The sequence below is a fragment of the Myxine glutinosa genome, chromosome 2 (genome assembly GCF_964187855.1).
Source record: "Myxine glutinosa chromosome 2, kmMyxGlut1.1, whole genome shotgun sequence".
In the NCBI taxonomy this organism is placed as follows: Eukaryota; Metazoa; Chordata; class Myxini; order Myxiniformes; family Myxinidae; genus Myxine; species Myxine glutinosa.
This window is the reverse complement of record NC_136262.1, coordinates 184,970,441-184,992,005: the sequence shown is the minus strand read 5'-3', so window position 1 is coordinate 184,992,005 and position 21,565 is coordinate 184,970,441. Positions and strand designations below refer to the sequence as shown.

At 44.0% G+C, this 21,565-nt stretch overlaps 2 protein-coding genes across 18 annotated transcripts in view; one reads left to right on the top strand and one right to left on the bottom strand.

The window, feature by feature from the left end:
- LOC137421000 (unconventional myosin-IXa) overlaps positions 1-9,861 on the top strand; it is a 285,807-nt gene extending 275,946 nt beyond the window's left edge. For all 8 annotated transcript variants that reach the window (XM_078772058.1, XM_078772064.1, XM_078772060.1 and 5 more), the window contains 2 exons: positions 7,150-7,268; positions 7,677-9,861. In XM_078772058.1, coding sequence (XP_078628184.1) covers positions 7,150-7,268; positions 7,677-7,909 — 352 coding nt within the window. In that variant the 3' untranslated portion in view covers positions 7,910-9,861. The remainder of the gene's footprint in view (positions 1-7,149; positions 7,269-7,676) is intronic.
- Positions 9,862-12,024: 2,163 nt separating this feature from the next.
- Positions 12,025-21,565, bottom strand: part of CLPX (caseinolytic mitochondrial matrix peptidase chaperone subunit X) — a 51,389-nt gene continuing 41,848 nt past the window's right edge. For all 10 annotated transcript variants that reach the window (XM_068106618.2, XM_078772050.1, XM_068106616.2 and 7 more), the window contains 6 exons: positions 17,559-17,647; positions 16,141-16,305; positions 15,717-16,013; positions 15,480-15,572; positions 15,200-15,306; positions 12,025-12,917 (listed from right to left, as the gene is read on the bottom strand). In XM_068106618.2, the coding sequence (XP_067962719.1) occupies positions 12,833-12,917; positions 15,200-15,306; positions 15,480-15,572; positions 15,717-16,013; positions 16,141-16,305; positions 17,559-17,647 (836 nt within the window). In that variant the 3' untranslated portion in view covers positions 12,025-12,832. The remainder of the gene's footprint in view (positions 12,918-15,199; positions 15,307-15,479; positions 15,573-15,716; positions 16,014-16,140; positions 16,306-17,558; positions 17,648-21,565) is intronic.

Below are 21,565 nucleotides of genomic sequence, written 5' to 3'. Positions count from 1 at the left end.
AGACGTGATCTGCTTAACAGAAACTTTCCGCCTTCATGATGTCTCTGATTCCTTGGTATCTTTCCCAGGTTACTCCCTCCTCCGGTATGATAGACCTGAGCCTCGTCCTGGAGGTGGGGTTGCTATCTTTATAAAAAAACTCTCTTCCTCACTCGCCCTGCACTGCCCTCTCTCCACCTCACCCCCAGGAATACCTTTGGCTACGGCTTCCCCTTCGCTCCCACCTTTTGTTCATATGTGTGTTGTACCGTCCACCAAACAGTGATGACTCCATCTACATCTCGCTGTCTGATAATATGGACCAACTTCTATCTACCCATCCCAACTCTCTCTTCCTCATATGTGGTGATTTCAACTGTCACCATGCCAGTTGGCTGGGGGTGGGTACCTCTCTCACCAGCCATGGCTCTTCAGCAAAGGACTTCTGTGACTCACTGGGACTGACACAATCTGTCAATTTCCCAACCCGGATCTCAGTCAACGGAGCATCTTCTCTTCTGGACTTGGTTATGACTAACTTCCCTGAAAATGTCTGCTGCTCTTCTTCTGCTCCAATCGGCTCTTCTGATCATGTGCTTGTTAAAGTGGACATCTCTCTGACCATTCTCAGAGAGCCTCCTCAGCGTCGACGAGTCTGGCATTTCACTCAGGCCAACTGGCACGGTCTTCAAGCAGCCATCAATCATCTGGACTGGTCTCCCATCTCTACTGCCTCTGACATCAACTCATCCTGGGAATTCTTCCAAAGTAAATTGCTCTCTCTCATGCACAGATTTATCCCATCTCGTCTTCAGTTGTCATACCCTTCCTCCCGTCCATGGTACACGGAATCTTGTGGTGAGGCTATTGCCCAGAAACAACTTGCTTTCGTCTCCTGGAAAGCAAATCCAACGGAAGGAAATCTCATTTCCTTTCACAAAGCCCGAAACAAGTGTGTGTCCACCCTCAGGAGAGCCAGGAAACAATATCTCTCCGTTCTCAGGACCGAACTCTCTTATCTGTCTCCCTCTTCCAAATCCTGGTGGCGTCTGGTCAAATCTGTTTCTGGTGTTTGTTCCCCCTCCATCCCCTCCCTCACCTCAAATGGCCACACGGCTGACTCCGCACGTGAAACAGCTGAATGCCTCAACTCTGTGTTTGCCTCTAAATCTTGTGTCCCAAACCCATCCCTCTCTGTACCCACCGTACCCAGTCGTACCCAGCTGCTCCTGGACTCTGTGTCCTTTCCTCCTGACAAGGTGGAAAAGTTTCTGTCAACCCTCGACTCTGATTCTGCAACTGGACCTGACGGCATCAGCCCACGGGTCCTAAAATCATGTTCTTCCGCTCTTTTACTCCCTCTCTCTGTTCTCTTCACCCTCTCTTTTGCTCAAGGTCATCTTCCATCTGCTTGGAAATCTGCCAACATCACCGCTTTGCACAAAAAAGGTGCAAAAACAGATCCCAGCAACTACAGACCAATCAGCCTTCTCCCAATTATCAGCAAAGTCATGGAATCCATCATTGCTTCAGATATGAAATCTTTCCTCTTCTCCAATGGCTTGATCTCTGATCATCAATTTGGTTTCAGACCTGGACACTCCACTCTGGACATGCTGCTTCTGCTTTCTCAACAATGGATGGAGGTCCTCAATGCCAAACAGGAAATTAGAGCAGTCTCCCTTGACATATCACGTGCCTTTGATACGGTCTGGCACCCCGCTCTGCTCACCAAACTCTCCTCTTTTGGTATCCATGGAAATCTCCACGCATGGCTGGCGGACTTCCTCTCTAGCCGTAGTCAACGTGTGGCCCTGAATGGGTTTCTCTCACCTCATCTTCCTGTTCAGGCTGGAGTTCCCCAAGGCAGTGTTCTGGGCCCTGTGCTTTTTCTGGTCTTCATCAATGATCTCTCTGACTCTCTTGAAAATCCTCTCTATCTCTTTGCTGACGACTCTACTCTCTGTCGCTCCATTCTTCATCCCTTAGATCGGCAGTCTGCAGCCTCCTCACTCTCTGCAGACCTTGACAAAATCACAGACTGGGCAAACAAGTGGAACATGTCTTTCAATCCTGACAAATCTCACACTCTTACGATGTCTCTCCGAAAAGACCGACTGGACAACCCTCCCATCCACTTTCTGAATAATCCTCTCCAAGAAGTTCTGTCATTCAAGCTTTTGGGTCTCACTATCTGCCATGATCTTTCCTGGGAAAACCACATTTCAAATCTGGCCTCCAAAGCCAGTCGCCGACTGGGCATCCTCCGTCGTGCGAAGTCCTTCCTTGGCACACCTGAGCTCCTCACCACATACAAGGCTTTCATCCGCAGCTCAATGGAATACTGCTCTCCCCTCTGGGCTGGTGCTCCTGCCTCACACCTAGCTCGCCTTCACGCTGTTGAAACCAAAGCTTTCAGAATCATTGGAATCTCCCGTGATGAAGCTATCTCTGAGGGCCTTTCACTCACTCACCGCAGGCAGTGAGGTGGTCTTTCTGTCTTCTACCGACTCCTCTCCGGCCTTGCTCCCCCAGCTCTCTCTGGGCTCTGTCCTGCAAATATTCCTACAGGTCGCACAAGATCTGCCTGCAACCCTCTTATGGTTAAACTGCCAAAATCAAGACTCTCTGCTCACCTTCACTCCTTCATGCCTCTTTTCTCCCACCCCTGGAACAAACTCCCTCACTCTCTTCAATCCCACTCCACCCTCCAAGTCTTTAAAACAGCTGTTCACCACCATCTCTTATCTTCCCCCATCCAAAACCTTGATATTTGCTACCCCCGCTAATTTCACCCCAATTCCACTTTTTTGAAATACCAACTTCTGTACAGGAAGTCCTTGGTGTCCTTGTGTTTTATACTTCTCCACCCCCCCCCCCTCCCCCGCCCCCTTCCCATGCCTCCTCCCCCCGGGCCCTCTCCCTTCCACACATCTCCCTGCTCTCGGATGTTGTGTTTGTGTGCTTCCCCTTCTCTCCCCATCTTGTCTTCCGCTCCCTCTTTTTGGGTATTTTGTTTGTCTGGTTGATTTGTTTGTGAAGTAAATGTTAGCTCTTTCACGAGCCTCGATTCAGTATACAAAAAAAAAAAAAAAAAAAAATGGCCCGGGTTTGGGTTAGATTACAAACAATGGGACCGGGTTAGGGTTAGATAACAAACAATGGGACCGGGTTTGGGTTAGATAACAAACAATGGGTCTGGCATGGAGACCCAGCATGATTTTTGTTGTGCTAGAACTTTTTATAGAAATGTTTATTTGCATGACCTTCCAGATATGCTCCTAAAAGGTGGTGACCAATATTTGTCATATAATTTTTTTTTCGTTCAGGTTTAAGGTAAATAAATAATGAACTAGAATGGCACTCGGTGGAGCGCATACCTCCGCCAGGCTGAAATGTTTGTTTTGTATCCCAATGATAGGCCGGATCTGGATTCGGATCTGAACCAAAATCGAATTGGCTTGTTGTCGTCACCAAACCAACTCGTCTGCCAGGTTTTGTCCAAATCCGTTCACAACTTTTTGAGATATCCTGCTATGTATAGTTTTTGACCCTATCTCCCAATGGTGAAGAATCAGTTTAAAAATTCTACGAGCCAGATCCAAATCCGGACCTTCACCAAAATCTAATCATTTAGTCGTTGTCACATACACTAAATCTCTGCCAAATTTCATCCAAATCCATCCACAACTTTTTGTACCCTGTCGCACCGCGGAGCGAAATGTGGACTATGGTTTTCCCCTCCGTCCGTCCGTGTGTGCTTGCGTACGTACACTGCAATATCTTTATAAAAGTAAGCGAAGGACTGAATTCTAATTTGGTGTGTGGGTGCAACTAGGCATATGCAAAAACCCTATTGAAAATGAGGTCGCCACGTCAAAATCCGAGATGGCCGCCACCATATATATGTCTGAACCTTGTGAGCGAAATATCTTGAAAAATAAACGAACTACTAACTTCTAATCCGGTGTGTGGGTGTATCTACGCATAAGGAAGAAAGCCATTGAAAATTGGGTCGCCACGTCAAAATCCAAGATGGCCGCCTTGCGTCTTCCACTTTGTCAACTCGCATCACTTCACCGACGGGGGACCTAGGCGTAACGCTTGTTGAGATATCTTGTTCACAAACAGACAAACAAACAAACACAAACGGACAGACAGACAGGGGTGAAAACATAACTTCCATCCACCTCCAGTGGTGGAGGTAAAAACATTTTTTAAACAACCCCGACTTTACATGATCCGGTCTGCGAGTCCCGATCTTTATTTATCATTCTTTGATTTCTTGTGAACATAATTTACATGTGATTAATTCAGTGAAGGTTTCTAATCCGCCGCACTTTTTCGTCACTCATCTGTGATGTATTCATATCATTTTCAAAGCTTCGTGTGTTTCCTCCTCATTATCTCACGTGCTTCCTGAGTTTTTCTCAACTTCTTATTTATTATTTTATCATACGTGAAATCGGATCAGCGTTTTGATCTCTTCGCCAAATCTAAGCAATTCATTTTTATTTCACATGATTTATGAGTTTATTAATTATTTTATTTGGATGAAAATGTCACGTGATCTGTGAGGTTTGTGCCTCTGCTTTTGGCGTTGTGCAACTGCATTACTGCAACCTTTGGTTTTCATCTTTGATGTGAATCTGTGGTGTTTTGTGATTTCTTTGTGATATTTCACCATCTTTGATATCTATACTAATGTGTTTCTACGTTTGACAAAGGTGAGTTTCCTTTTATTCTCCTATCTATAGTGTGTGTGTGTGTGTGTGTGTGTGTGTGTGTGTGTGTGTGTGTGTGTGTGTGTGTGTGTGTGTGTGTGTGTGTGTGTGTGTGTGTGTGTGTGTGTGTGTGTGTGTGTGTGTTCGTTCTTTGTATAGTTCTATTGGAGCTTTCTAATGTGGAATGTCATCCACCAAAATGATCGTCATGATCTCTTGAGTTGATTAGGATAATTAATTTCAAATAATCTGGAGGAATTCCCATGTATCTAAACATGAGCCATGTTAAGGTGTATCGAGCAACTTAATAGGTCCTTCCATGGCACACCATTATAATTACAAGGCCGAAAGTCTAATAATGGCGTAGCTGTGCTTGTTTGATACTGTAGTTGAAGAGGATAGTATGACATGGGTGGGGATACCAGTTAGCAGATAATGTAAGTATGAAATTATTTTAAAGTACTCCAAGTCTCTAAGCTGTCCGTCACCAAGGAAGTGAAGAGATTGCATTGAGATGCTGGTTTGTTCTATATGTTGGTCAGTTAGTCAACAATGAACCAACCAAACACCGCTTCAATCTACTAACCTTGCAATCACGACAAAGGGTTACGATTATATTTATTATATCACTATTATTAACATTATTATTGTTACGAAGATGATGTTACTGTATTAATAAACCTAGGCTAATTCCTTACTCTTGCGATAATTAGTACACCCACTTCTCATTGAGTCAACAATGAACCAGACAGCGCTTCAATCCAGTAACCTTGCAGTGACAAAAACGGGATTACAGTGTTACGATTATATTTACTAAATTAAAATTATTAACGTTATTATTATTATTATTACGAACACAATACTACTGTATTAATAAACCTGGGTGAATTTGTCCTTAGTGGCCTGAAGGTGAGGGATGAACTATGAAGGCATGAAGCCTAAGGCCTATACGTACTGTGTCGTTCGAATACCCTAACGTCTATACTTTCGATATTTCATGGTCATTTTAACAATCGGTTTGTTTGTGTTTCACACTGAATGAGAAAGGTAAAGGTAAAGCATGCAGATTGTGATATATGACAGGTTCAATGATATGTCCGGCCTGAACGGCATAGGAATCAAAATGGCGGTGTGTGGAGTCAGCCGTCGTACCGCCATAATGACATCACTTCACCCCTGTCATGTGACCAGATCCTCAACTCTGATTGGTGTACGTTTGAGGGGACAGACAGACAGACATACATACATACATACAGACAAACACTGTTCTAGATGGCTTTGCTCTATGGGCTACGCCATAAAAATAAAACGATGATAACATTGTACTAACCATTTTAAAATTGATACTAATAATATTGACAGCAATAATAATAGTAGTATCATTTGGCAGTAATAAAAAAATTAAAAACCTACCTTTTAGAGGCCATTTTTCCCCGCAAGCGGGGGTTGGCCTTTTTCGGGGACCGTGGTTGTTGTTGTTTTTTTGGTCCCCTTTTTTTTAAGCAATGTTTTACGACCGGATGCCCTTCCTGGCGCCAACCCTTTTTGTCGCCTTTTTACGACAAACAGGGAATTACCAGTGAACTGGTACTCAATTAGCCGACCTCGGAAGGATGACAGGCTGAGTCAACCCCCCTGGCGTTAATTCAGCGATCGACCGGGATTCGAACCCAGGATCCTAGGATCCTAAGCTGGCACCCTAGCCGCTAGCCCAACACCAGGCTGGTACCTTGGCAGTAATAATAACGAATGTATAATCCTCCACCCCTCACCCTGGCCCAAGCATATCTGGGTTTGGTGAAAGGTAAGCTAATGCTCTAGCACTACAGCAGGTAGGCATGCTACAAGGCCGTGAAGACCAATTAAAATTTGGACCAACGTCTGAGACGACCCTTTGTGTGGTGTATAGGCAACAGACCACTGCCTCAATAAAACCACCTTTAGAGGCCATTTTTCCCCGCAAGCGGGGATTGGCCTTTTCCGGGGACCGTGGTTGTTGTTGTTTTTTGGTCCCCTTTTTGAAGCAATGTTTTACGGCTGGATGCCCTTCCTGCCGCCAACCCTTTTTGTCGCCTTTTTATGACAAACAGGGAATTACCAGTGAACTGGTACTCAATTTGCCGACCTCGGAAGGATGACAGGCTGAGTCAACCCCCCTGGCGTTAATTCAGCGATCGACCGGGATTCGAACCCAGGATCCTAGGATCCTAAGCTGGCACCCTAGCCGCTAGCCCAACACCAAGGATTGCCTCAATCACTCACGAAAATAAAAAATTACCCGGGTTGCATACATGAAGCAAAAACATTTGTTGTACTTGTGTGCATATATAATATTATTCATCGTGGTTATACAACATGGATTAATTCTAATTGATTTGCAATTCTGTTCATGGCTCTGCCCGTTAATAGTTTCAGTTGAACCTGTTTTTTGCTTCACATGTAACAGGGAGGAAATAGCTCAAAGCGTCGTGATTCTGGACAACACGTCGGATGAAGACACGCTCGACAGCTTGTCTCGTGACACGGTGGATCCCGATCAAGAGTTTCACCATAAAGACCTGCAGGGTAAACAATCAACGGCTTAGCATGTCCGGTTGCTCTGGATGTGTGCCGGTCACTTTTCTTTAACCAAAATCCTTGGAAAAGTGACTTTTGCCCTGTTGCTGGTTCTTGGGTGCTTTATCATGGAATCTGCTTTTCATGGCATCTGCATGTTTTTATTTTATTTTCACCTCAAGAATCCACCAGATCTTCACCTTTCATTAAGGATTTACTATACAACCCCATCTCTGGACCTCTTTGCCTTGCATGCTTCCTTATTCGATTTGTCGTTTTGCTTGGGGTGGGGAACGCGGTGGTGGTGGTGCGCGGGACAAAGCAACATCCCTGGCTTGAAGCTTTTTTGGTGAACATCTGCATGCTGTGCCGAAAAGCTGATTCTGCACTATTGAGTCGGTATTTGCGTTGGCACAGAGTCCCGCTGGGCCTACTTTAAAAGAAACATCAGAGACAAGCGGAAGAAGAAAGGCCCATGCGCACAAGAGAGCACCGACTCAGATGGTTCAGAGCTCATCGCAGATTCGAGCGTGCCCGAGTACCGGCCCCACACGAGGAAGAGAGATCGTGGCCCGTCATTTTTCGCTCCGTACCAGAACGCCTCCCGTACAACATTCAAGCCACCGAAAGAAAATGAGGACAAAAGATGAGTCGGTTGACATAAGTAAGAACCACGACTGCAAGCACGATTCCCAGGCTTTACATGGACACGAGTGTTTTACCATTGTTACGATTATTGCTATGCACAGTTCATTTGTGCCAGGCAGAGTCGAAGACCTCATGAGAAATCGTGCCAAAGCCCGGTTGCTCCAGAGACCCTGCCAGTGAAGGACCAAGTTGATTTATTTTTTTTAATATACATATATTTTCCCCTTCGTCTTCAGTCACAAAGCAAGCACGATGCGCGCCAAGAACCTACGACTCTTTTGAACTCACGTCGTCTGGCGGTGGAAAAGAATTTTACCAAAGCTCTTTTCTTTCTTATAACTAATCGATGTTGTCCTGACAGCAAAAGATGTCTCGTTGCAGATTGTGACGACTGTTAATGCTCTGGCATAACGGTTATTGCCTTATAAACGTCTCTACTTGCTATTCGTAAGTGAAAGCAGGCCCAAGGTTTAAGCGTTACATTGAAATCGTGAGGTTTTAATTAAGGTTCTTTGAAGACCTTCTTCACCTCCATTTTTGTTCCTGTTACAAAGATGCATTGGCCTTAAAAGTTGTCATTTCCTTTTGCTTGCTGTTTGTTAACTTTGCACTAATGTGACTAATTCTGGCTGGTACAGATAAAGTAGCAAAGATAATCCGATACTTTGAGACTCCAGGACACAGAGGCCTCCTGTGTGATTTGAAGCACGCCCATGGTCACCACAAGAACATGGCAAGTTCCTCGACGCGTTGGCGCAAAGGTATCAGAGAATGGCGGAAAGCGAGCGGTCTGCCGCATGGACCATCCGCATTTTCCTGTGAGCCAAAGTGTGTTTGGGATGACTTCCATTTCTGTAATTTTATTCTCCTCTTTCTTTTCTGGCAATTTAAGGGCTGCTCCAAGTTGTTTACACTCCTGGGTGTGCTCTGGGTAACTGATGTTCCATGTACTTTCACATCGACTTTTGAATTTTTTTGTGGCTTTGGATGATTGCTGTTGTATGTGGACCGCAAACCGTTAAGGCCTTTCTATTTATGTGTTACTTGTAAACAAACTGCTCCAAGCCACTTAATCCTCCTGTGTTTGTACACACGTACGGACATTTAGTAACAGCATTTAAAATAGTACCTATGCATGTGGCCTTATGCACAATCAAGTACACGACTCTAGTCACTGCTGTCGATGATGTAATAATGACCCGGGCCTTGCGAGCGGGAAAATAGATCCGGTAGCTATTCCCATTGCTCCCGTCTTCGGAGTCCCACAGCTTTGACCGACACGGTGACCCCTCGGTCACAGCAGTCCCCGTGTCCTAGCGAGTGGGTCCGCTTTGCAAGTTCGACTTCAGTAAGAAAGGCCAAAGTCTTCGGGAAATATCCAACGTGTAATCCCAGCACCTGCTGAAGGTTATTTAAAAGGGTGCTTATGATTTATACTTCAAGAATCCATATTGGTTTGTTTGTTCCCTCCGAGCTATAACTTCATTCTACGAAGACTAACGACTACTGCTGCAAAAGCATTTTGTTTCGGGCCTTCTCCTCGTGGATGCAAACACTTTCCATGTTGAACTCTCAGTCGACATCGGTGCTTTCTGTGGGTTTCATCCTGCGTACCCACTGAACAGCACTTGTGTTCGATAAGGAAACGATACCGTGCCGGTTTGCATCCGCATCGGTTTCAAGAGCGATCTTTCACGGTTTCATCAGGGATTGAGACCACTATCGATCGCACTTGGGTGGAACCCGATTGAATTTTTGTGACTTTTACTTTGGGGTTTTCCTTTTTTTTTTTGTTCCTGTAGTAATAATAATGTTATTGTAAATTTGTTTTGTAAATTGAACCTTTGTGGAAGGGTTGGGAATGATGTGTATAAAATGGAATTTGTGAAACAAGGTTAACATTTTTTGTATAGCTGCTTTAAAAATAAAAAGCAATTTACACTATTTACCAACATTCATGACTAGTTTTAAATTTGTTCCATTTCCAGTTACTACTACTACTACTACTACTACTACTATAGTCTGTTATTTCCACCTTTTGTGGGATAGACCATAAACTGGCTGGCTTGGCCTGCAAACGAGACAGCCAGCTTAACGTCCATATGCCAGTTTATACTTGGGTTCAGACCTGACAGGTGCACACTCACCTCTAAGCTGTCTAGCCTGTGTTTGAATCGAAGAAGAAAATGGGTTCAGATGAATCAAACGAATGAAGACGACTTGGGTTTCGAATCGATCCCAGATGACAACTGGGAACCATCAGTGACAATAAAACGAACAATGATTACATCCGATGAAGATTCGCTTTCCATTTACATCCTTGTATGAATGAAAGGCAACTTTGGTGAACTTCCCAGCAATCCTTGAGGGAGTCATGGGTTCACTGTGAAAGGCATTTGATGGTCACCATTCCAGTTAAGAGGATAGATGAACAAACATTCCGTCATATTGCACTGGAAATATTAATATGTATTAGAAGTGTGAAAATTCAAAGCAAGCACTGCCAGAGTTTCCAAAACTATCACTCGATCGGAAGGTAGTCGAGATGGGGAGTACGCAAACCATCGTCCCGAGAGACCAGACTTCTCATCCGTTTGTATCACCCAAGGAGTAGATGACAAACTCAGTGATCAGATAACAACAAAGATGTCCCAAAATTCCTGTACCTAAGCTCCCAAAAAGTTTCTGCTGCTATTGAAGTTGTGTTTATAGTCAGGGAATGTTTAATCTTAAATAATTTAAGTGTTTGTTTATTCTTTAATGGCCAAACCATAGCACGTCGAGGCCTCAGATTTTGGGTGTGGGTACTTCAGAATCTGGCCAAGGTTGTTTTAAGCGACCATATGTTGGCCTTGACATCTGCTTTAAGGCCAAAGGCCGCTATAAAGTGTACAATGGAATGTGGGGTCAGGCAGTGCTACCGCATGTACACAAGGGAGCACCAACCAAATGGTTCAGAGGTCATACATACAAGCATGCCTGAGTACCAGTGGCCTGGAAATGGTAACCACCATGAAGCCAATAACTCCATAGCTTTTCAGTGTACAACGTGTCCCAAAACAATTGTTGGGAAAAGCTCACCTGGCTGGGCAGTGCCAAGTACTCCTCCCTATAGACTCCTCTCTCACTCCAGAAAAAAAAAAAAAGCTAACCCTAAACACCTTTCCCCCAATTAACCATAATTTCAAATTCTCAACAAATGCGTATTCCAATTGAATTGCCCTTCCCCCCTTTTATATATGCGTCACACTCGTACACACTTGCCTTTGCCATCTGAAAAAGTGTCATTTGACTTATACAGCATTGCCGAGTTGCACTGCAGAGACTAATGTCTTTCATATTTACCACATATTGTTTTGTTGGTGTCTTGGCCAAAGATATGACATGAAATATTAACTGGCCATCACCTCATGCACCTAGAACGGTACTCGGTAGAGCGTGTACCTCCACTAGGCTGACCAGTTTACATTTTGCATCCCATCCCATTTGAGTACCAGCTTGCTGGGATGAATGATCATGGTGTGTACTCCGATTTAGAATAGGTACACCGTATCCCTGCGCATCGTAAGAGCGTGACCAAGGGTTGGCATCAGGAAGGGCATCCGGCCATAAAAACAATACCTCAAACAGGGAACCATGATTGTCATGGGGCCCGCAAGGCTAACCCCCGCTCCAGCGGGGGAAAAATGGCCTTAAAACGATTATTCATTCATTGATAGGCCAGATCTGGATCCGGACGTGAACCAATATCTAATCGGCTTGTTTGTGTCGCCAAACAAACTCATCCAGTTTTGTCATAACTCATCCACAACCTTTTGAAATATTGCACTGCACTGTACTGTATATCGTTTTTAGCTATCAGTGGTGAAGAATCACTTGGAAAAATTAAAACTTAATAGTATCCTGATCTGGATCTTCAGCAAAAATTGAATTGATTCGACCTTGTCACATACCCAACTTGTCCACCAAGTTTTGTCCAAATCTGTCCATAACTGAGATATGGTCACAGAGAAAAAGTGTCCACACTTTCAGTCGTGGAGGTAATCAGGTGTTTCAAGAAACTAATCAGCATACGCAGCTCAACACCCCAATGAACAGATTGTACACCAACAATAACCGCATTCATTTTGTCTTTAATGCATCTTTAGGCCGGGAAACAGATGGAAGAAATTGTGATAACTGAACATTTTGAAAAGATAATTTTGTACAGTCTGTCCTTTTTAATAATGAGTAACTTATTAGGTTGCAGTTACCTTGTTACATTTCATAAATGAATCGTTATACGCAACCATCACACTTATAAACAGGTGCAGCGTTTTCACAAACGTGCTGGTAAATGAGAGGTACGAACGGTAAATGCAATTTAGGGGATAAAGCCGGGAGCTACGCAAATGCCCTCGAAATGGAGCTGGAAGCCGGACTACGATGCAACATTAACGTTGCCGAAAACACGTCAGATATCGTGAGGCAAGGTGTAAATAACCTGTTTGTATCCCAATTCTCTTAAGATCTCCCTTAAAAGTCCACCTAGTGTTGCCGTGGTGACCGTCAGCAGCCAGTCTTAAACACAGAAATGTTTCTTTGAAAGAAGCCATGAGTTTAAAAGCAGTCGAGTTTGCCATCGACCTTGGAATCAAGGTAACTTTGCTAATATTCAATTGCATCCCTGTCAAGTGTGCAATTTTCCCAAAGCGTGATAATATTTTGATTCCATAGAAGGAATTTTATTTTTAAATAAAGCATCAACTCAACGAACAAAACTGAACGGATCGGTCGGACACTAGTCACGTCCAAACGCGTGACGAAAACCACAAGGACGTGATCGGTAGGTGTCCAGTATGCAGGTAGCTTCCCCTGGGGCGTGGAAGTGCAGGTCAAAGCTGTCTCGTTAAGGCTTCGTCACCACAGTTACCCAATCGACAAGCTCAGCTGTTCATGGCATCTCGCTGTTGGGGCCAAGTTACCTCGTCCATTCCCAACTCGCCTTCTTCCTCCGAGTCACGGCGGGCCCTTGCCAGATGAAGGTTGAGGCAATGGGGGAGAAAACAGTTACCTTCAGGGCTCAACAACGTCACACAAAATAAAATGACATCAAAAAGCTGCGTCAAAGGTTTTCTTTGTCATAGCTGTTTAACCTTTTCCTTTCCATTTACAGCTAGAGAGAAAATCGTGCACCAGGATCCAAGTGGAAAGAAAATACCCAACTAAAAACTTTCAATCGACAAGATAAATCGAATTTGGAAGTAGTTCCACTTTATATTTTTTTTCCAAGAAATAGAACAGCGCTACCATAAACTTGCAGTGCCTTTAGAAAGTATTCATACTCCTCGACATTTTTCACATTTTGTTGTTACAGCCTGAATTTAAAATGGATTAAATTGAGATTTTTTTTGCCACTGATCTACACATAATACCCCATAATGTCAAAAAAGAATTTATTAGAAATTTTCACAAATTTATTTAAAATGATGGCTTAGTTGTTAGGGTTAGGGTTAGTTAGGGTTAATAAGTATTCAACCCCTTTGCTATGACACTCCAAATTGAGCTCAGGTGCATCCAATTTCCTTTGCTCATCCTTGAGATGTCTCTACAACTTGATTGGAGTTAACCTGTGGCCAATTCAATTGATTTAACACGACTTAGAAAGAAACACCTTTCTATGTAAGGTCCTACAATTGACAGTGCATGTCAGAGCAGAAACTTTAAGATGGAGTCCAAGGAACTGTCCATAGAACTCCGAGATAAAATTGTGAGGAGGCGTAGAACTGGGGAAGAGTATAAAACAATTTATAGTGTTGAACGTTTCCAAGAGCACAGTGAGCATTTCCAAGAGGAAATGGAAAGAATATAGAACTCCCCAGACTCTTCCTAGAGCTGGACGTCTGACCAAACTGAGCAACCAGGTAAGAAGGACCTTGGTCAGGGAGATGACCACCGACAGAACGACAGATTTCCTTGGCTGAGGTGGGAGAACCTGCTGGAAGGATAACAGTCTCTGCAGCACTTCACAAATCTCGGCTTTATGGGAGAGTGACCAGACAAGCCACTCCTGAGAAAAAAAGCACGACATCACACCTGGAATTTGCAATAAGGCACGTGAAGGACAAGAGCATGAGGCAAAATATTCTGTGGTCTGATGAGATGAAAATTGAACTCTGGCCTGAAATGAAAATGTAACTCTTTGGCCCAAATGCAAAGCGCTACATCTGACAGAAACCGAGCATCGTTCATCACTCGTCCAACACCATCCCTACCGTGAAGCATGGTGGTGGCAACATCATGCTATGGGGATGCTTTTCAGCAGCAGGGACTGGGAGACTTGTAAGGTAGAGGGAACAATTAATTGAGCCAAATACAGGCAAATCCTTGAGGATTACCTTCTTCAGAGTGCAAAAGACATTAAGCTGTGGTGAAGATTTACGTTCCAACAGGACAATGACCACAAGAATAGTGCCAAGGCAACGCTGGAATGGCTTCAGAACAAGGACATGAAAGTCCTTGAGTGGCTGAGCCGAAGCCCAGACTTGAATCCCATTGAGAATCTGTGGAAAGATGAAGATTTCTGTTCACCGACACTCCCCATCCAACTTGATAGAGCTTGAGCAAATCTGCAAGAAAGAATGGGAGAAACTCCCCAAATCCAGATGTGCAAAGCTGATACAGCCAAGAAGACTCGAATCTGTCATCACTGCCAAAGGCGCTTCTACTTAGTATTGACTCTTGACAGGGGGTTAAGAGAAGGGGTATGAAACTGTGCGGTGGTGGTTTGGGGAGGGGGAGAGAGAGAAGGGGTACGAAACAGTTGTGGATAAGGATCTGATTATGGATTTTGACAAATCCATTGATGCCCAAAATTTCAGATTTGTCTTTGTAGCTGCTTCCAAAAAGCACTTAAAATTTTAAAACTACTAATAGGCTTAACCATCCTTGACCATGTTGTGGGACATTGGCCGCGACCCTCAGTTTTAAACTTGTTTTCAACGCAACCGATTGAGCGATTAACACTAAAATTTTAACATAGGAGCTCCTACTCATGGAGAATTAAGTTACATGATGGGATGGAAAATGTGCCCGACATCCCAAAAAAGTCTTCTTTTTTTTTGTCGGCACCGGTTGCAAGGCGTTTCACGTAGCAGGAATAAATGGCCGAGTAAAAACTCAGGGTAGATGAAAGCTAAATGGAGATAGAACAGAAAACCTCAATCATTTTCTGAAACAATTTGTAACTTTTGTGGGCACTACAGTTACCAACTACAATGTGTGCACTTGATTATAACACTGTATGGTTGTACCTTATGTATATGGGACTTTTCTTGCCCTCCACTACATCCTTGTTGAGTTGAACGGTAATGATGTCCGAAGAAGGCACATCGAACATGGGGTCCAGGAGAAACTTTTCCTGCAAGCGACAAGGTTTTGGAAAAGTTGTTTCAATAGTTTACAAATTTAGATCCAATGGTCACAAAGGCCAATGATGAACCAAAGTCAGATGTTTTGGTGTTAACATGAGCAACGATGTTAATCATTAAGAAACGATAAACAGATAATTTTGATGTGATAATCTTGTCTTACCATAATGGACCTGAGACCGCGAGCTCCGGTCTTCCGCTCCAAAGCCATTTTCGCAATCACCTTCAGGGCATCTGTATCTACAGTAAGTTCACACTGCACGCAAAATCAACTTTCATCCTCCCTTCCATAAATAGTAATTGCTACAAAATAAAAGGTAGTTCACCACGTTAGCTCATCGGTTCGTTCAAATGAATTTATAACCGGACATAACGGCAGTGAAACGTGCAGCTGAACTACCTTGTCCATGCTGAACAAGGCCTGGAACTGGGGAACCAGAGCGTTATGTGGTTCCGTGAGGATGCGCATGAGCGTGTCCTCATCCAGGCTGTGCAAGGGCACGACAACAGGCAGGCGTCCCACAAACTCGGGGATCATACCAAACTCGATGAGATCCCGTGCCTCAACGAAGCGCAAAAGCCGGTCCTTTTCTCTCATCTCCTCCACGGCACTGCCGTCACCAGCGCTGTAAGCACGATCCGCATCGGCTGCGGCACGACGCCCCGCGCCCTCGCTCGGTGTTCCAAATCCAAGGTACTGCATGATGAGCGAGGCACAAATAAGCGTCACAATTTAACAGAGCAGTTATGAAGCCAGAAATGAAGTTTCGATTCAAAAGCACGTGAAAACAGCACTTCCTGTGCCTGCTCCAATAGGCCATTACCTTTTCGTTTTTGCGCCGGCTAATGATGCGGTCCAAACCATTAAAAGCCCCTGAGCCAATGAACAGAATGTTGGTGGTGTCCACCTGAACTGTCTCGCCACGCAACTTGCGCGAGTTTCGTTCTGGAACATTTACGATTGTTCCCTCGAGCATTTTCAACAAGCCCTGGGGGTGTTGGTCAAAACAGAATTTTCTTCAAGTCAACAGTCTTATTCACACATTTTACATCATTCCATTTATGCAATATTTGCCAAAAAAAATAAAAGATTCAAAACTTCATCCAACTTGCAATGCTCCCTCCAGCACCAAAAGCATCACTAAACATTTGTACCTGGACCTTGAATTATCGATCTGCCTTCACATGAGAAAAGCTCATTGGGCGTTTTATTTATTTTTAACCTAGAAAATGCTCAAAACAGTCATTTCGAGCACTTTTATTCCACGCAAATAAAACAAAACGCTTTTGGAGATAAATCTACCCGCTGCTCGATAAATTCACGCAAGTTTGGAAGGGATGACGCAGGAAGGTTGTGAAAACCCTAAATAGAGGTTCACGGTGTGGTCGACCCATCACAGTGGTCAGGAAGTTAAAACAATATAGTTGTCATGACTGTTTACACACTGTGCTGTAATCAACATGCTGGTGAAGTATACTATAGTTTGCATGTGTGAAGCAGCAAGCCTGTGCTTTGGAGCGTCAATTTGATTACTCATTGCACACAAACAAGGAACCTCAACGCATATCCCATTTTATTCCTTTAACGAACCAACTTCACTACGGATTTGTCTTCACAAAAAGGGAATCGTTTATAGGGCGAATATGGAACCATCAATGTAAATTGTGTAAACGGTTCAAACGGACTCTCGTGATCTCACCAAGTGGACAGCTCGAAGTGGTCGTGGTTGGTGAATGCGTATTGGACGGATTCAATTGTGAATTTGGCACGCTGGTTGCATCGTTGATGAGGTGCCACTAATGTGGTACCCCAGTGCAATCGGGCAGGAATTTTGAATTTGTTTCAGGGTGCCGGCGATAATGAGCTTGCTCATCACGACTACTGGGATCTTTAACGCAATCGACAATGCTGGCAGATGGGTCACCAGGTCACCAGGGACAGCGAACACGATGAATCACCATGCTTGTGAAACACCAGAAATAGCTGGGCCGCTGGGATTTAGAGCTGGGCCGAGATTCAAACCCACGCTAGACAGCACAGAGGTGAGTGTGCGTACCTCTCGCTATCCTCTCAAACATAGCTCAAAGTAATTATACGAGCATGCCTCATAGACCAGAATTTAGAGAGTTTGGCCACCGTACCACCTTTGGTGCAAGGATACACGATGTCCAACGTCTCACGAGGCAGTATCGAGTGACGACGTACTAATTATACATACTCACATATTCAATTTCTACTTACCTGCTGCACTCCCTCTCCTCCGACATCTCTGAGTTGGTGAATTCCCGGCACACTGCCAATCTTATCCACCTCATCAAGAAAAACGATGCCTGCAGAACATACAGTACATGGCCACCATGTCCCAGTGTTTGCCGAGCAACGTATGCAAACAAAAATGAACGCCTGAAGAAACATCCCATTAGGCTATGAGCCAATGGGGTTGGTCGGTACCATACAGATGGAGTAAGGCTCATTGTGATTTTTAGCAAGATATATGTCCCTAGATATGGAAAAAAGTGATAGTGTATAACTCTCGGCCATCTCTGTTATCACCCGAAATATTATTATACGCCTGCTTCGCTTCGCCAAAAAATGTGATATTTGCTAAAATTGGAATAAATATATGTTTTTAAGGACCACAGAGTGCCAATAATTTGCATACTGGATGCCAACTAATATAGTAATAGAAAATAGAACATTTGTGGGGGTTATTTATCAAAATATTGATATTGTTGCGGATATGGAATTTGGCCTCCATATCCGCTTGTAAATATTCCCCTATTTCCCCAATACTCCCCAACTATCCCCAATCCCCCATTCCCTAGTCCCATTGTCTGTAAACAACACTCTGTAGAACCGACCTTCCCCTTTTTCCCCCATTAAATGTCGTACCCAGGTCCACCGCATCTCACGTAGACAACTTTCGGACATCTTGCTAGTTATTCTTAGTCTATGTCAGTTAAGGACTCGTTTCCATTAATTCTGACTCTTCGTTGCACCAGAATGTGATTGTATGGCACCAGTAGTGAGTTTCGGACCTCCCCATACCTCCTCCCATCTTCCCCATGAAACAACAACAAACAACAACAACAACAACTACAACCACAACTACAACAACAACTACAACAACAACTACAACCACAACTACCACAACAGCGCGCGGGGAGTGTGCGTCCTCACTCCGGCTCGGTTAGCCGCCATTACCCATGTGCGTCGACGGGGTTACCACGAAGGGGCTGCCTGTCGGCTCCTCGTCAGGGGCGGAGCCCGGTAACCCCCCGCAGCCAGTGAGAAGCGGCGGGCCGATTCCATCTGGGGCGGAGCTAACGAGCCGAGGGCGTGTCACTCCCCGCCGGATATGCGCAGCGACTTACCGGATGTGAGATCAGATGCGCCCCGAGCTTGAAGAAGAGACAAGTCGCGACCTCCGAGCGCTGAGCGACCTCCCCGCATCTACTGGACCGGACCGGGTCGATTCTGTCCCTGAGCCAAGGTGCACCTTGAGCCATCGACTACCCGCTTTCCTTGCCATCAATCCCCGTGTGAGTCAGTTTTGTCCTGTTTATCTGTCGTCTGTCGGGGCTATTATAAGACCGTAATTAAGTGCCTATCTTACTATGCTGTCTCTCTCATCCCTGTAATCTGACCTTCCGCAATATTATAACCTCCTCCGGAGGTCTTGAGAACTGAACCCTTGGTGTCGTGTCATTTTACCCCAGCCGTTGTGTCCTTTTCCTCAATTGATTTAGCGTAGCGCGACTCGGCCAACGTTCGAGTATAATCGTGTAAACGTGCAGACGCGGTCATACCAAACCGCTCGGTAAACCAACATCCACAACCGCGTCTAACAATATAATGACAAAAAATATGTTAAATTTAGTGAAAAAGTGGTCGAAATCGCTTCGAGTTCAGAATTCACATTGTACATTTTTGTCAATATTTCAAAAATGAAAACTCCCAGAGTAACATTTGACCCCTCAAAATCTTCGCAAGGAACCACTGCATTGGAATATATCATTACTTTGTAATATGGTGGTTGTTTGGGGCACATATTCTGGCAAAGTTCAAAATATGTTCAACCATACCCCCTAATTTTGATATTTTGGAACGAAACATAGCTTTTGAACATTTTAGGTTTATTCGTCTACTACTTTTGGTATCTCAGTGTAATTTTTGGTATTAGCTAGTATCCTAAAGTAGGTTTGTAACATCAGCTACATTATATTTCACAATGCATGCAAACTTGCTCCACACTAGGTTTATCATGATCTCTCGAACAAATACGCCTTGTTATTATACAGTATTATTACCAATCAATTTTTAACACAATTGACACAGATTACAGGCATTTAAAACACATACTAAATAATGCTTATAAATTGAACCTATCCTTTTATGCATCGGGCTACTTTAAATTACAATGAACGTCATACATATTATACTTAAATCACTTAACAGAAAATAAATGTCCGAAATGACATCACGAAAGTGTCCCTCCATTTAGATGCGCAGCATATTTGGCTCAGAATCCGTATTCTTGCTCCTCGTCAGATGGATCATCCTCGTCGAGGCTGTCGTCGTCTGGCTCGACAGACAATGGCTGATTGTCGCAGGCGGCAAGTTTACACGTCTGTACATTTCAGTCCATTGGCAATGCAGACACAACTTGGTAGCTTGCAGCTCCTGGAACAATTACAGGCCAACAAATCCAGAAGAGCCTGAGGTGCTGCCTGTCCACTCATCCAGTCCACAGACAGAGTTGTTCCATCCTGATCATCCCATTTCCATCCTTTTCCAACTGGACTGGGGGTCATTGGGTGCCTCTGAAGGCTTCGTTTCCAAATTGCTGCCTGGTAATTGGCCCGCTGTACGTGTTTTCGGAAGCAGTCATTGCATGGAGGCAATTGGTGGCTCTCAATCCCGCCCTTCTTTGCACAGAATAGATGGTATCGAAGGCTATTAAGTTCCTTTGTACCAGACTTGGATGCATATAGGAGGCATGTGAAATTCTCCAGCTTATCCATAAGCTCCTCGGCCACATTCCAAATATTCACAAAAATGTACAATGTGAATTCTGAACTCGAAGTGATTTCGACCACTTTTTCACTAAATTTAACATATTTTTTGTCATTATATCAAAAATTTGATAAATAACCCCCACAAATGTTCTATATTTCTATTACTATATTAGTTGGCATCCAGTATGCAAATTATTGGCACTCTGTGGTCCTTAAAAACATATTTATTCCAATTTTAGCAAATATCACATTTTTTGGCGAAGCGAAGCGGGCGTATAATAATATTTCGGGTGATAACACAGAGATGGCCGAGAGTTATACACTGCTATCACTTTTTTTTCATATCTAGGGACATATATCTTGCTAAAAATCACAATGAGCCTTACTCCATCTGTATGGTACCGACCGGTCAATTTGGGGGGTCTGGCTCATAGCCTAAATCCAATTTCTCACAGAGTACGGTTCAGTTGCTCGAGTAGCTCGTCATTTTCAACAATATTTCAAATGGAGTTCGTATAATTGTTAGACTACGAACGTACTCAACGATGTCCTCGTCCCATCAAGCCACTATTTGTGTCGAGAACGAGCAATGTTGCGTGAATTGCGCAAACCTCTTCCGTGAGCCACCGTTGGGTGATCAGCATAATGTCATCACATTCCCAACAACTAGATTTACCTTTTCCTAACCATTCACTGCTGGGCTGGCAGGATGGCTTTGAGGTACACACACTAACCTCAACCATCCATTGCCTGGGTTCTAATCTAGTCATCCCGGTGTCTCGTAAGCAGGGTCATTCATCAATGCGTGTGCCATCCCTCGGTTGGATATTAAACTGGACACACCCCATCTGCCAGCATTAGTAGGTGGATGTTAAAAGATCCCACATTCGGATCTTCACCAAAAAGTCTAATCGATTTGTCCTTGTCACAGACCCAACCTGTCCACCAAATTTTGCCTGAATCCATCCATAACATTTTGTGATAGCCTGCTCACAGACAGAAAAGCGCACAGGGATGAAAACATAACCCCCGTACACCTTTGCTGACGGAGGTAATTGAGCAGAGAGCCGTGTATATGCATGATGAAATCGAAAGCACAATCTCAGGGATTTTTTTTACAAAATGGTTCAAACAATTCATTCAGTGGACAGTAACGATACGCAAAATTGTCGCAAAGCTAAAAGCCTGACATAAATTTGAATAATGCGGCATTAATTTACCTTCGCCATG